This window comes from Palaemon carinicauda, chromosome 18, assembly GCF_036898095.1.
Source record: "Palaemon carinicauda isolate YSFRI2023 chromosome 18, ASM3689809v2, whole genome shotgun sequence".
Taxonomy (NCBI): Eukaryota; Metazoa; Arthropoda; class Malacostraca; order Decapoda; family Palaemonidae; genus Palaemon; species Palaemon carinicauda.
This window is the reverse complement of record NC_090742.1, coordinates 11,183,222-11,198,221: the sequence shown is the minus strand read 5'-3', so window position 1 is coordinate 11,198,221 and position 15,000 is coordinate 11,183,222. Positions and strand designations below refer to the sequence as shown.

The window sequence follows — 15,000 nt, the reverse complement described above, 5'->3', positions numbered from 1 at the left end:
CTCCTCCAAATGACTCACCAGAAGACTTCGCTCAGCCAGGTAAAGATGGAAAAAAATACTGTTATAAAATGTAACTGAAAATTAATTTGGTTAAATTTTAAACTACATGACAAGTCTATCACCATTAATTATTTCTTTTTATTTTCTTATTAAGGAAAGAAAAGTAACTGCATTTATTCTTTGTTTTCCTTTATTCAGATGACTCAGCAGAGGGTTCTGGCTATCCAGTCAGTCCAACCTGTGGCCAAAATCCTCAAGGAAGACTTCATCAGCTCCAAGAAGACATAGCACTTCAACGGTCCACAGCATTAGCTGGTCAGTTAGCTCAAGCTGAGCGCATGGTCAAACGTAGTCGTTTAGAACACTTCCCAGGTGATCCAGAAGATAACATGACAATTCCCATCCCGTTAGTTGATCGAGGGAAAGGTGATCCACGAAATGTTGCCGGTGTTATCCTAGATCGTAACTAAAATGACATATATCGAATAGGCGTGAGAGATGGGATACTCAAGGTGCGCTATAGTAGTAGCCAATTTGATATCTGCAGCCATCAACTGTATAGTATTGATGAAGTAAGTGCAGACAAGGAAATAGGACTTCGTCAGGCAGTACAGCAATCATCTAGGTTTGGTGGTCAAGGTTAGGCTAAGTGCAACTGTACTGCATGCAAGAAACAGTGTCAAACAAATCGCTGTAAATGTTACAAAGAAGGTCAAAAGTGCAATAGTCGGTGCCACTCTAGTTTAAATTGTAAGAATAAAAAATTATATAATAATAAAAATGTCGCATTTTAGAATAAAGTTTTAATTTTGTAATTATCTCGTTCCTCAGGTTTTAGAAAATAAAGTTTTACTCAAGAATCAGGTTTGTTTTTCTGTCTGTTCATTAAGGTGCCACTCTAGTTTAAACTGTAAGAATAAAAAATGATATAATAATAAAAATGTTGCATTTTAGAACACACACACACACACACGTTCCTCGGCCAGGTGGGGTCGGAGAGTTGTGATCCATAGCAGGATCATTTCAGTCATTATGCCAAGAAAATCTATGAAAATTTTAGTCACTTTGTATGTTGTCTGCGATTTTCAGCTGATTTATAAAATGACTGGGTGAACTAGGCAGTTCACAAATTAACTGAAATAATCAGTCACTTTACAAATTGTCTGGATTTAGAGATTGACTGTAACATATATATATATGTATATATATATATATATATATATATATATATATATATATATATATCTAATTATATGATGTATCTCCAATCAAAAAGGAATATATATAATATATAGTTAATTGAAGTTATTTTATTAAAATTACATTACCTAAGTATTATCTTCCATTTTGTAACATGAGATAATATTTCCATCTTAACTAACTGTGCACTATATTTCGCATTGTGGCCTCCACTATGCGTCAATGAAAAGTGGATATAATGGAATCTTTTCATTAACTCTAGCATCATATTTGAGTTCCCATAACGTGCAAGTTCCAGGGTATAATGTCGGTGTTACAATACATTCTTGAAAGATGAAATGCTCACAATATACTTTATATAAATATAAACAATTAACTTTTTTTGGGGGGGTGGGGGGCAAATGGACTGGCATTTTCGACTTATTTTCATCCACCAGTGACCCAACCGTTTACCGTTTAAGAAGATTTGGCAAAAAATCTGTCAATCTGTTTGTTTTAAAATAAAAACTTTGAGCCTTGTATGTATCTTCTATTATTGATTAGTATTCTACTTATTAGTGGATCTTGAAGGGAAAATGGGAGATAACCTAGTGGTAAAATGTGAGATAAATTTTGGGATAAAATGTGAGATAACTTTGAGGTAAAATGTGAGATAATTTTGAGGTAATATGTGAGGTAACTTTGAGGTAAAATGTTGGATAACTTTGAGGTAAAATGTGAGATAATTTTGAGGTAAAGTGTGAGATAATTTTGAGGTAAAATGTGAGATAACTTTGAGGTAAAATGTGAGATAATTTTTGATTTCTTACATTAGAAATGTTTTGTTAATCTGAAAGAGAGAGAGAGAGAGAGAGAGAGAGAGAGAGAGAGAGAGAGAGAGAGAGAGAGAGAGAGAGGTATGTCACGGTGGTTGAGGGGGGACTATCTAAAAGCTCGAATAATTTGTAGGTTGGAAAACATTCATATTCCAATAACGAAAGGAATTCTGTGTGTGTGTGTGTGTGTGGGAGGGGGGGGGGACTTTTCCTTCTAAAACCCAGATCAGCAAAAAAGAGAGAGAGAGAGAGAGAGAGAGAGAGAGAGAGAGAGAGAGAGAGAGAGAGAGAGAGAGAGAGAGAGAGAGAGAGAGCTAAAGTTGCTTTCAGGATAATTGCTTGTTACAACTTCCATTATGAAGAGAATTTTGTCTGTTATTGTGAAACGCTTCCTTCTGCACTCTGGGTATTAACAAAAGCAGAAATGCAAATTTTCATTTTGGTAGTTTATTGTTAGTGGTTAAGTCTTTTATAAGAATTCTGCTCTAATATTTTGGTAGTTTATTGTTAGTGGTTGAGTCTTTTATAAGAATTCTGCTCCAATATTCAGTTCTGCTGAAAATGGAGAATGGGAAATGTGAAAACTGAAGCTTGGTGTTATTGTTATTGGGGGGATAGTAATAGGTAACAAAATAGGCTTTTTTGTTGTTGTTATTATTACTTTTATTATTACTTGCAAAGCTACAACCCTAGTTGAAAAAGCAGGATGCTATAAGCCCAAAACCTTATAGCATATATATGATACAGGCAAACTGTGTAACCAGGCATTTCGTGAAATGCCTAAATATTTTAGGCATTTCGTGAAATGACTGATTCACTTAGGCATTTCCCGAAATGACTAAAATTTCCAGGTATTTCGCGAAAAGACTTGTTTTATAGCCCAGGGATTTCGTGAAATGCTTGGATCATAAGAAATTTAGGTCAATATTGTATATTTGCTTGTATGTTGTACATGCTTAAGGAATCTTAGTAGCAATGTTTTTTTCTTTCTTTCTTTTTTTTTGCCAGGGGAAGGATTTTAGGTCAAATAGTATATATTTGCAGGTAGATTAAATATTTCTAGGGTATTTTAGTTGCAACAATTCTGTAATAACATATTTCTTAAAACCATATATTGTTTCTTCTTTCATTAAATGTACAATTAGACAAAAGGGCCTTTCTTCAGTGCCTCACGAAGAGATACTTGCTGTTCTTGGTTGATTTCCTCAACAATCGTTGGGGGCACAAGTTGAATTCAAACCTTATGAATTTAGTCCTTAGTATCACCGCCCTTACCCCAATACTGTATAGGTTATTTTCATTTTCTTCCATGTTGATTCCTAGAAGATTTTTTGGATCCTCCCTTTATCTTTTAAGTCGATCTTACTCATTTGACCATACGTTCTGCTTGGCACTCTTGACCCTTTCTGGTCCTCTTGCAGTTCTTGGAAATTTCTTGTTGTCTTCATGCAATATGCGGTGCTGAACTAAGTGGACCTGGGGTGGATAGGTGAAGATGGTGACTAACACATCAAGGGACTAGGATGGCTGCGTGGTGATGATGACTGGCTCAGAGGCCTCGAGTGGCTTGTCAGTTGGATCAGTAGGAGGCTGGGCTCCTAGTGCTGCAAGATCATCTTCTATCTCTAAGGAGGTCAATGACCTCCTGAAGCAAGCTAGTGGAAGAGAGTCCATCTTTTGGATTCTCTCCAAGCAAAGTAGAATAGGGAGTACTCTTGATCCCTGAATGGTATGATGAGTTCTGGTTCTGAACAAAACGAAGGCCTAGGGACCAATCTCGGGTGTTGTTGTCAGAGAGCCAAGCAGTCAGCATGTCTTTGATGTTTGAGTTGGCCTGTTCAACTGAACCTTGACTCTGTGCCTCTCTAGGGGCTTGCCATGCACAAGATGCAGCCAGAGATTCTTCATCTCTCGAACCACATAGGAAGTGAATTCAGATCTATTATCTGATTGTAGGATGCATTGATCACCAATCAATAAGAAGATACCCAAAAGCTGAAAAGTAACCTCAGCTACTCTCTTGGATGTGAGTGGGCGTAGGATGACAGACTTGGTCAGATGGCACTGGTACAACATAATCCACTTATGTTGGGCTTGTGGAGATGACTGCATGTCAATTAAATCGACTTGGCAGCGAGAATTTAAATCCTAAGTAAGAGCCGAACCACAACTCCCTTTGTCTTGGTTCTTTTTGTCTTTTCTTGGCAGGTAATGCAGTAGGACTTGAACAGGTCGACAGCCTCCGTTGTGAAGTTTGCATATTAAGAGTATGATATTAGTTTTAGTTAAATCTACATTCCAAATTTTTTCAAACTATAATCTAAAACTGCTTATATTGATCAGGGTACTTACTTGTTGAATATTATGCTCATATGGTTAAAAGAAATCAAAATGAGTGAATTACCTGCTCACATAGTTGAAAGAAATCAAAGAAAGGGGCCATTTAAAACAAAACTGAATTAACTTCTCAGGTACTTAAATTTAAATTGAACACCTGTGCTTGAAACAACTCTGGCTACAATTTATATGGAAATGAAATATATGAAAATTATATGGAAATGTTTACCAGATATGCATAAATCAATACTAATTATAACATAAATATTCAAAACCAACTTTCAGTGTATAAGAATCCGTGTCAACACCCATATATACTTAAAACCACATAAAAGTGGTATTTGCAAACAAATACCAGAATTACACAGTTTGCCTGAATTCTATTAGGCAAAGTGTGTAATAAGAACTACTAAATTTCAGTCATTTCGCGAAATCCCCAAGTGAATCAGTCATTTCACGAAATGCCTAAAATTTTTAGGCATCTGGTTACACAGTTTGCTTGTAACATATATATGTGTGTATATATATATATATTATAATAACCCTCCTATCATTATCTAGCATTTCTAATTACACCTATTATTGTGTATAACTTAAGCGCCATCTATTGATTGCTGATCGTAGCGGACAGCATGAATGAAATTACCTTTTGTTATTTTACGTATGTAATCCTTGGAAATGTTTACTTCCAAGCTCTTTCAAGTTAATACTTTTGAGTTCGTTATCCGGTGGCTAATTCTTCACTTGTTTCTAGTGTTTAATAAGTGATTATTTGTTATTATATTGTTATATATTTATACGTGATTTAAAATAAGTAAAGTCTGTTTAATTTTAACTTTAATTTGATCATTCTCCTAATATATCTACTATACCTACATGAAGTGTTGCCCTCATTACTGAGAATTTATGAATGAATAATCAAGTGGAAAGCAGAAGTTGTGACAAATTGGGGGCCTGTCCGGGATGTACTTACGTATGTGTTACGCTTACGCTCGATCTTGACGGATTGTGAAATTCATTTTGTTGTTTCTCTAAAATGATGGACAACATGAGTGTAGTGTATTAGTGATATTTTGCTAGTTTATAACTGACCACCACCGGATAGTGTTCTCCAGCGCGCTCACACTTTTACCTAGAGAATGTCGTGTTGCTACACGTCATCTTAAGCATACATCGAGATTTTGGAGGACGTGCAGGCAGGGTAATGGCATCCTAGAATTCGTCATTCTTTTAACCCTCGACTCTGTTGACTACCATCGCTTAGCGATATCTTCATAGTCGCCCCAACTTCTCGAGGTGCTTCGAGGCATTCAAAACCTCATCATAAGGAATTGAAGATTCCTTCCTTAGGAACTTCTGCTCCTCTTACTCAGGGTACGACCTTCGCTCTTTCAAGGATTTCGGCTGGATATTGTTACGACCACGTGGTCAAGAACTTCGTTCCACCTCGATGGATATTTAAAGGTTTATTCCTTGTTCAGGTAACTGTTGGTACTTCCAATTATTTACTTCATTAAAAATATTTTATTCAAGATTATTGGTGGTTTTGCATTATTGGTGAACCAAGTTTTCTGATTGGCATGGATTATTAAAGCCTTGTTCATTTAAGTGAATTTCTGTACATTGTAGGACTTAAGGATTAAGGAAATTCCTCTGGTTTGTGAGTGCCTTCGCACCATAAATCCATGAATGCCCTGACGTTTTTAAGTCTTAAAGCTTGTGTATAGTAGTAATATAATTTCCAGTGATATTTTCCATTTTATCAGTATTGAGAGATGCCTTTTGATCTTGAGAAATTTTTAGGTGCACCCAGGGAGCACCTAAATACACTACAGGAAGCTAAAAAGGACCAGCTTCGCCAAATAGCTGTAAGGGCTAGAATATCTGTAGGTCATGCTGTGGTGAAAGCTGAACTATTGGGAAAGATATTAGATTTCCTGATAAATAATGGTAACATAACTGAAGAAGAGGCTCTTCCCTTAAGGCCTTTAACACTTGAACGAGGTGCTGCTCGTACTGTTACTGTAACTGAAGACCCAGAGATAGTGAAATTGAAACTCCAACTTGAACTGCAGCAGTTAACACTAGAAGCTGAACAAAAAAGGCTTGAAGCTGCAAATGCCGCAGTAGAAACTGAGCAAAGAAGACTTGAAATAGAACGTAAAGAAAAAGTTCTGTTGGAAAAGGAAATATCAGCCATAAGAATAGAAGAAAGGTTGGCAGAAAAACAGCTACCCGATGCTTTTGACCTTAGTAAAGCACGCAAACTCCTGCCTGTCTTCGATGAAAAAGATCCTGATGTTTTTTTCATTACTTTTGAAAACACTGCAACGTCTCTCAACTGGCCTAGAGACCAATATGTTCTCTTAATCAGAAACTCCTTCAAAGGAAAAGCTGCATATGTGGCAGCACAACTTGTCCAAGAAAGGGATTATGAAATCTTTAAAACTGCCATATTAGATGCTTATAGTGTTACAGCAGAAGGGTATAGACAAGTCTTCAGACAAACTTTGAAGAACCAAGCTCAAACCTATCTAGAGTTTTTCACATTGAAGTTGAAGCAGTTTAATAAATGGATAGATAAGGAACAAATAACTACTTTAGAACAATTAAAGAATTTAATAGTTTTAGAAGAATTCCTGAGGCGTATTCCAGCTAATGTGGCAATGTTTATTAGAGAAAAACAAGAAAAAGATGGCAAAAGGGCTGCCCTATTAGCTGATGATTACCATCTCATTCATAAACTTAAACCACATTCGTCCTCACCTTCATCTTCCCCACAGGTTTGTACTTTTTGTAAGAAAGAAGGTCATCATATTAAAGACTGTCCTAGTCCCAAATGCAAAGCATCTCATGGTAAGGCTTCTCCTAATGCTTTTTCACAAGGACCCAAATCAGGGAATACTGCAAATAAAACGACTCTTCACTGTGCTCAACCTCTATCAGACTTTACAGCATTTACATATCCTGGTAAAGTAAATGATATTCCCGTGCAAATTTTGAGAGATACAGGGTCATCTCAAACTATCATTAGCTCAAAGTTAAAAGATTTAGCTAAACCAACAGATCAGTATGTAACTGTGTCAGATTTGACTTGTCAAAAGGTTTTACCTATTGTACAGATTTCTCTTGATTGTCCTTATTTTAAAGGTTCAACTAATGTCGCCTTGTTGGATTCTGACCTGCCTTGCAAGAACATAGACATGATACTTGGTAATGACTTGGCTCAATCTAACGGTACTCCTAGTCTTATCATTACGCAGCCTGAAGTAGTGATCGAAAAAGCTTGCAAAGAGCTTTCTCCGGTGGTAGAGCTTCCCTGCCAAGTAGTCACCAGGTCTACAACCTCAACTTCTAGCGACACTGAACACACAGGTAAGGTGGATCAAAGTACCTTAGGTGAAAAAGTCCTTGCTGATCTTGTTGATATTCCCTCAGATGAATTTGTAGAGTATCAAAGGTCTGATGATAGTTTGAAAGAATACTTTGATAAAGTAAAAGATGACGTTGATGAAAGTAAGTTACCATATTTTTATCTTGATAATAACATCCTTATGAGACGTTATAGACCTTTGAAGATTGCAGGACAAAATTCCTGACATGATAGTTACCAGCTTGTAGTTCCTTCAAATCTTCGTGCAGCCTTATTGGATCTTGCTCATTCAGCAGAGTCTCATCTAGGCATTTCCAAAACCTATAAGCGTTTGCTGGACGATTACTACTGGCCTGGTATGAAAGCTGATGTAAAGCACCACATAGAATCTTGCCATCCCTGCCAGGTAACTGGTAAACCAAATCAGAAAATACCTCCAGCACCATTAGTTCCTATTACAGTACCTAATTCTCCTTTTGAAAAGGTAATTGTAGATTGTGTTGGTCCACTTCCCAAAACTAAGAAACAAAATGAGTACATTTTAACCTTGTTGTGTCCAACTACTAGATTTCCTTTAGCCGTACCTATAAAAACATATCTGCTAGAACAATAATTGTTAATCTTCTTAAAATATTCACCATTTTTGGTTTTCCAAAAGAGCTTCAGTGTGATCAGGGGACAAACTTCACTAGTGATTTGTTTAAGCAAACTTTAAAGCAGTTAAACATCTCTCATATTTTTGCTTCAGCTTATCACCCTCAGACTAATGGAGCCCTCGAACGAGTACACCAGACCATTAAAAACCTCCTGCGCAAGTACATTTGTGAAACTGGACGAGACTGGGATGAAGACCTGGATCTGCTTATGTATGTACTTAGGAGTACACCTAATGAATCGACTGGAATTTCTCCCTTCGAGATGATGTTTGGCCGCAGACCTAGGACAAACCTTAGTATGGTAAAAGAAAACATCCTAAGAGGTACTTACAAAGACCAGCAAGTAAGTATTCCGCAATACCTCCAAAGTCTTAAGGTTAAATTTGACCATGTTTATGAATTTGCCAATCTGAATTTAACTAACAGTCAGATTCGAATGAAAAACCATTACGATAAAAAGGCCAAAATTAGAACTTTTAAAGTAGATGATGTACTTGTATATCGACCAGTTCCAGGAGCTCCATTGAGAGAAAAATTTATGGGTCCGTATAAAATCACTAAAAGGGTCTCTAAAACAACTTATGCAATTGAAACTCCAGATAAAAGGAAGCCTAGCCAGTTAGTGCACATTAATCTTATAAAACCATACCAATCTGCAAAGATTTCTCCACAGGCAGTTCACCTGATAAGTAGAGAGACTGATCACTCCACTCACAACTCGAGGATAACTACTCCCATCGAGACTTCTCCTACCCCTAAAAACATAGTACCCGAGGCAGTTGATAATGATAAACTTTTAGCTCCTCTTGAGCCAGAAGAAGAAGAAACTTTGGCTCATAATCATATTTTGTCATGGAAAGATGCTAGTAATTCACAGATTCTTTCTTTGCTTTCACAGTATCTTGGTCATCTTCCTAAGGTGGAAAGGGAAGAATTAGAGGCTGTTCTGAAGTCTTATCCTGCAATATGTTCAGACACTCCTGGTTGCTGTACCTTGGTGCAACATGATATTGTGCTAGAACCAAACGCCAATCCCGTTCGTCAACCTTTTTATCGGGTGTCCCATCGTTTATTACCAGCTTGAAGGCTGAGGTTGAGTATTTACTAAAACTAGATTTGGCTGCACCAAAGTTTTGCCATTTGGGATGACTAATGCTCCAGCTACATTCCAAAGGATGGTCCATGAAGTTACACGTGGTTTGGAGGGTGTGTATGTCTATTTGGATGACATCGTAATTGCTAGTATCTCCTGGGACGAACATCTCAAGATCTTAAGAGAACTCTTCAAAAGACTCCTGGAAGCTAACCTAGTTATTAATTTAGCCAAGAGTTCATTTTACATACCTAGGACATGTCATTGGCAGTGGCTCCATATTACCCAAGGATACTAATGTAAAGGCTATAACTTCATTCCCCACTCCTAGTGATAAAAAAGAACTCAAAACTTTCTTAGGTATGGTGTCATATTATTCAAAGTTTTGTCCTAAATTTTCCATCATAACTTCTCCTCTACATGTATTGACATCCAGCAAAGTAAGGTTTCACTGGACACAGGATCACGATAAGGCCTTCCGGCAGCTAAAGTTATTCATGACTTCATCTCCTTTGTTGCAAGCGCCTAATCTTACTAAACCTTTTTTTATACAGGTCGATGCTTGTAATACTGGATTTGGTGGTGTCCTACTGCAAGAAATCAATGGGACCAGTACTTTTCCTCCTTTGTTGGAACATCTGCTGCCAGTATCTTATTACTCAGGAGCGTTCAAAGGCGCTCAACTAGGATGGCCTACCATCGAGAAAGAATTATATAGTCTTGTTGCAACTGTCCTTCATTTTCGTCCATATCTGGAAGGAGCTGCACGTGTCGTCATTTACAATGACCACAAACCCCTTACCTTCCTCGAAAGGGCAAAGCTTAACAACAAGAAACTTCTTCGATGGTCATACATCTTGTCGTCTTACAACATTGAGATCCACAGCATTCGAGGATCAAACAACACCATCGCCGACGCATTATCACGTCTTGGACAGAAAACCACAATTCACTAAATTTGTCAATAAGATTGTCATAATTTCATTCCTAACAGGGGGGAACTATAATAACCCTCCTATCATTATCTAGCATTTCTAATTACACCTATTATTGTGTATAACTTAAGCGCCATCTATTGATTGCTGATCGTAGCGGACAGCATGAATGAAATTACCTTTTGTTATTTTACGTATGTAATCCTTGGAAATGTTTACTTCCAAGCTCTTTCAAGTTAATACTTTTGAGTTCGTTATCCGGTGGCTAATTCTTCACTTGTTTCTAGTGTTTATTAAGTGATTATTTGTTATTATATTGTTATATATTTATACGTGATTTAAAATAAGTAAAGTCTGTTTAATTTTAACTTTAATTTGATCATTCTCCTAATATATCTACTATACCTACATGAAGTGTTGCCCTCATTACTGAGAATTTATGAATGAATAATCAAGTGGAAAGCAGAAGTTGTGACAATATATATAAATGTGATATATATATATATATATATATATATATATATATATATATATATATATATATATATATATATATATAGTCAGACATTTGCTTTTTATTATACAGCAGAGATACTACATTTAGACTTTTTGCGTTATGTTTTCTTCTACATCCTATTCTGATAATACGCTGAACATGTATTACAAAAAGTATTAAGAATATGTAAGATAACAATCGAAAACTTAATTTTGTTCTTCTTAACCTTTACCATGTAATTAAAACCCATATTTCATAATTCTAATATATATAAAAATTGAAGTGAATACTCAATTCTTTTTTTTATTATATGAAGACTTTTTTGCATATTTAATTCGGTGCGTCAATGGGAGTGTTGAATGTCTATTGTCTCCTTAATTAAAAAACTTTAATTTACAAACTTTTGCTTTGACAGAATGTTCGTCAAAAGCCATTTTCTAGATAAGACAAGAGATCATATTTTTTCAAGACAATGAATTTGAAATAGGGCGTAAAGGAAAAAATATAAAACCAAAACTATTTGAAATAGGCCATAACGGTAAAAATGGAAACAGGCTGTAAAGAAAAAACAAAGCAAAAGCTATTTGAAATAGGCTGTAAAGCAGAAAACAAAGCAAAAGCTATTTGAAATAGGCTGTAAGGCAAAAAACAACAAAAACATTTGAAATAGGCTGTAAAGAGAATACAAAACAAAAACTTTGAAATAGGATGTAAAGCAAAAAAAAAAGCAAAAGCTATTTTAAATAGGCTGTAAAGAAAAACCAAACCAAAACATTTGAAATAGGCTGTAAAGGAAAAAAAACTTTGAAATAAGTTGTAAAGCAACAATCAAAGCAAAAGCTATTTGAAATAGGTTGTAAAGCAAAAAACAAAGCAAAAGCCTATTTGAAATAGGCTGTAAAGCAAAAAAAAGCAAAAGCTATTTGAAATAGGCTGTAAAGTAAAAACAAAGCAAAAGCTATTTGAAATAGTCTGTAAAGCAAAAAAAAAAAAAAAGCAAAAGCTATTTGAGATAGGCTGGAAATAAAACCAAAGCAAAAGCTATTTGAAATAGGCTGTAAAGCAAAAAATCAAAACAAGAACTATTTGAAATAGCCTGTAAATGAAAAAAAAAAATTAAATATGATGTCGAGGAAAAGAATTATTTGAAATAGGCCGTAAAGGAAAAAGACGAAACAAATAAACTATTTGAAATGGGTCGTAAAGGAAAAAAAAAACAATTTGGAATAGGCCTTAATAAAACTATTTGAAAAAGGCCGTAAAGTAAAGAGACGAAACAAAAACTATTTGAAATAGGTAGTAAAGGAGAAAGAAAAAACTATTTGGAAGAGGCAAAAAAAAAAAAATATTTGAAATAGGCAGTAAAGTAAAAAGCCAAAACAAAAACTATTTGAAATAGGTTGTAAAGAAAAAAAAATGGAATTGGCCACAAAAAATACTATTTGAAATAGGCCAAAAAAAAAAAAAACAATTTGAAATTGACCGAAAAGGAGAAAGCTATTTGAAATAGGCCCTAAAAAATATCAGAAATAGGCCGTATAAAATTAGAAATAGGCCGTAAAAGATAAAAACTACTGTATTTGGTAGAGGATTATTCCTCTCGTCGTTGAAAGAGCAAACTTCTCTCAAGTTCATTTCAACGGTGAAATAGGATCTCAAACTTAGGCCTTAACCCCGTTTCAAACTTTGAAGGAAAAGAACGGGAAAACTACGCCATTCTAATTCGAAGGTTTTTTTCCCGGGGGGGGGGGGGATTTCTTTTTGTGTAAAACTAATTTTCTAGTTGTTTTTCCCATAATGTTTAATAGAATGTAGAATATGTACAACTATAGTCAATTCTTTTTAGCGAGAAAGATTTGCACCGACTCGCAGGGATGCCCTTTTAGCTCGGAAAAGTTTCCTGGTCGTTGATTGGTTGGACCAGATAATTCTAACCAATCAGATCGCACTGCAAATGCGCCTCATTAAAAAAAAAATAGTTTAGTGTACCAGTAACATAAAAAAATTACTTCTAAATATTTAGACAGATATGCACACAAATACACACACATAAATTCAACCTTTCTCACTCCTCCCTTTTTCTAAACTACAACCCGCTGGTTTGGCAATTTGTGAGGGCGTGTGGTTTCCGAGTGTACCCATCGGGGTACCCCCTCTAACAAGGGAATAATTACATTTAGTGTCTTTCATTGTCTCTTTCTCCATCTCCTTACAGAGAAATCTAATCTGAAATATGTTATATGATTAATATACCTCAAACGATACATCCATTTTTCAACCTTTTCTTTTATTCCCTCTGCATACATTACTCACCCTTTGGTCTTTCTTTACTTCCATATAAATACCTATTGGATTCTACTTTTAAAAGAAATTCTATTTTACTTAGTTATTATTTAACAATAGCAAATATATTTTTTTTTTTCACTTTTTGCTATACAACAATAGCAACTGAAATTGTTTTTGATTCTATACATTTCTCACCCTTTTGGCTTACTTTACTTTCATATATATACTTTTTGGATTTTACTTTTAAAGACTTATTTTATTTCACCCAGTTACTATTGAACAATAGCAAATATATTTTTTACTTACTATTTAACAGGAGCAAATATTTTTTTTTACTTAGTTACTATTTAACAATAGCAAATAATTTTTTTACTTATTTAACAATAGCAAATATATTATTTTGCTTAGTTACTGTTTAACAATAGCAAATATATTTTTTACTTACTATTTAACAATAGCAAATATATTTTTTTACTTAGTTACTATTTAACAATAACAAATATATATTTTTACTTACTATTTAACAATAGCAAATACATTTTTTACTTAGTTACTATTTAGCAATAGCAATTAAATTTTTTACTTAAATACTATTTAATAATAGCAAATATATTCTTTATTTACTATTTAACAATAGGAAATATATTTTTTACTAACTACTATTTAACAATAGGAAATATATTTTTTTACTTAACTACTATTTAACAATAGCAAATATATTTTTTACTTACTATTTAACAATAGCAAATACATTTTTTTTACTTAGTTACTATTTAGCAATAGCAATTAAATTTTTTACTTACTTACTATTTAACAATAGCAAATATATTCTTTATTTACTATTTAACAATAGGAAATATATTTTTTACTAACTACTATTTAACAATAGGAAATATATTTTTTTACTTAACTACTATTTAACAGTAGCAAATATATTTTTTACACACTATTAAACAATAGCAAATATATTTTTTAAATTAATTACTATTTCACAATAGCAAATATATTTTTTACTTACTATTTAACAATAGCAAATACATTTTTACTTACTATTCAACAATAGCAAATATATTTGTTTACATACGTAACATTCAACAATCGCAAGTATAAATCTTTTTACTTAATTACTGATGAACAATAGTAAATATATATATGTTTTCACTTTGTTACTATTCAACAATAGCAAATGAAACTGTTTGAGAATTGCCCTTTTAGTAATTGTAAGTTGCCGACTCATATTTAAGCGTCACTCCTCTAAACATTGAAGAGATTATGTTTTTCAAAAGCCACGTACGAATAACAATTTTAAATGGTAGCAAATTATGTTCATGCACGTTTCTAAGCCATATGGTTTAGGGAAGGGGCGAGCGAGCAAAAATGAGAGAGAGAGAGAGAGAGAGAGAGAGAGAGAGAGAGAGAGAGAGAGATTGGGCCGAAATAATCAAGGGAAAAGGGGATGAACAAATCAAATTCAACAACGAGCAACGTGAAATTAGAGACAAGGTGAGAAATGATAATGTACAGTTTTGTTTTAGAAGTTTAGCTTGCAAAAACGTTTATTTGCTTACACCTTTTCCGAATAAATGGGATATATTATTTAAGGAAACATGAATTTAGATGTGCAGAAAGTATATAGCTTGTAAAAAAGGTTCATTTGCTTACACTTTTTTAGAATAAATATTCATTTGGGATATAATATTTAAGGAAACATGATGAATTTGGATGTACAGAAAGTGTATAGCCCGTAAAAAAACATTTTTTTTTTCATTCGCATATGCATTTTCAGAATAAATGTTCATTTGGAACATA

General features: G+C 34.2%; 2 protein-coding genes across 2 annotated transcripts in view; both read left to right on the top strand.

Moving 5' to 3' along the window:
• The window catches only part of LOC137658054 (KRAB-A domain-containing protein 2-like), a 1,346-nt gene extending 876 nt beyond the window's left edge, over positions 1-470 (top strand). The window contains exons 3-4 of the mRNA XM_068392768.1: positions 1-39; positions 199-470. The exon at positions 1-39 is cut by the window's left edge and continues 21 nt beyond it. Of these exons, the coding sequence (XP_068248869.1) occupies positions 1-39; positions 199-470 (311 nt within the window). The remainder of the gene's footprint in view (positions 40-198) is intronic.
• A 5,842-nt stretch (positions 471-6,312) lies between these two features.
• LOC137657605 (uncharacterized) lies at positions 6,313-10,777 on the top strand. Its single transcript, XM_068391962.1, has 2 exons — positions 6,313-7,727; positions 8,474-10,777. The coding sequence occupies exons 1-2, from the start codon at positions 7,019-7,021 to the stop codon at positions 9,463-9,465; spliced, it is 1,701 nt and encodes a 566-aa protein (XP_068248063.1). The 5' UTR covers positions 6,313-7,018; the 3' UTR covers positions 9,466-10,777.
• The last annotated feature ends 4,223 nt before the right edge of the window (positions 10,778-15,000 follow it).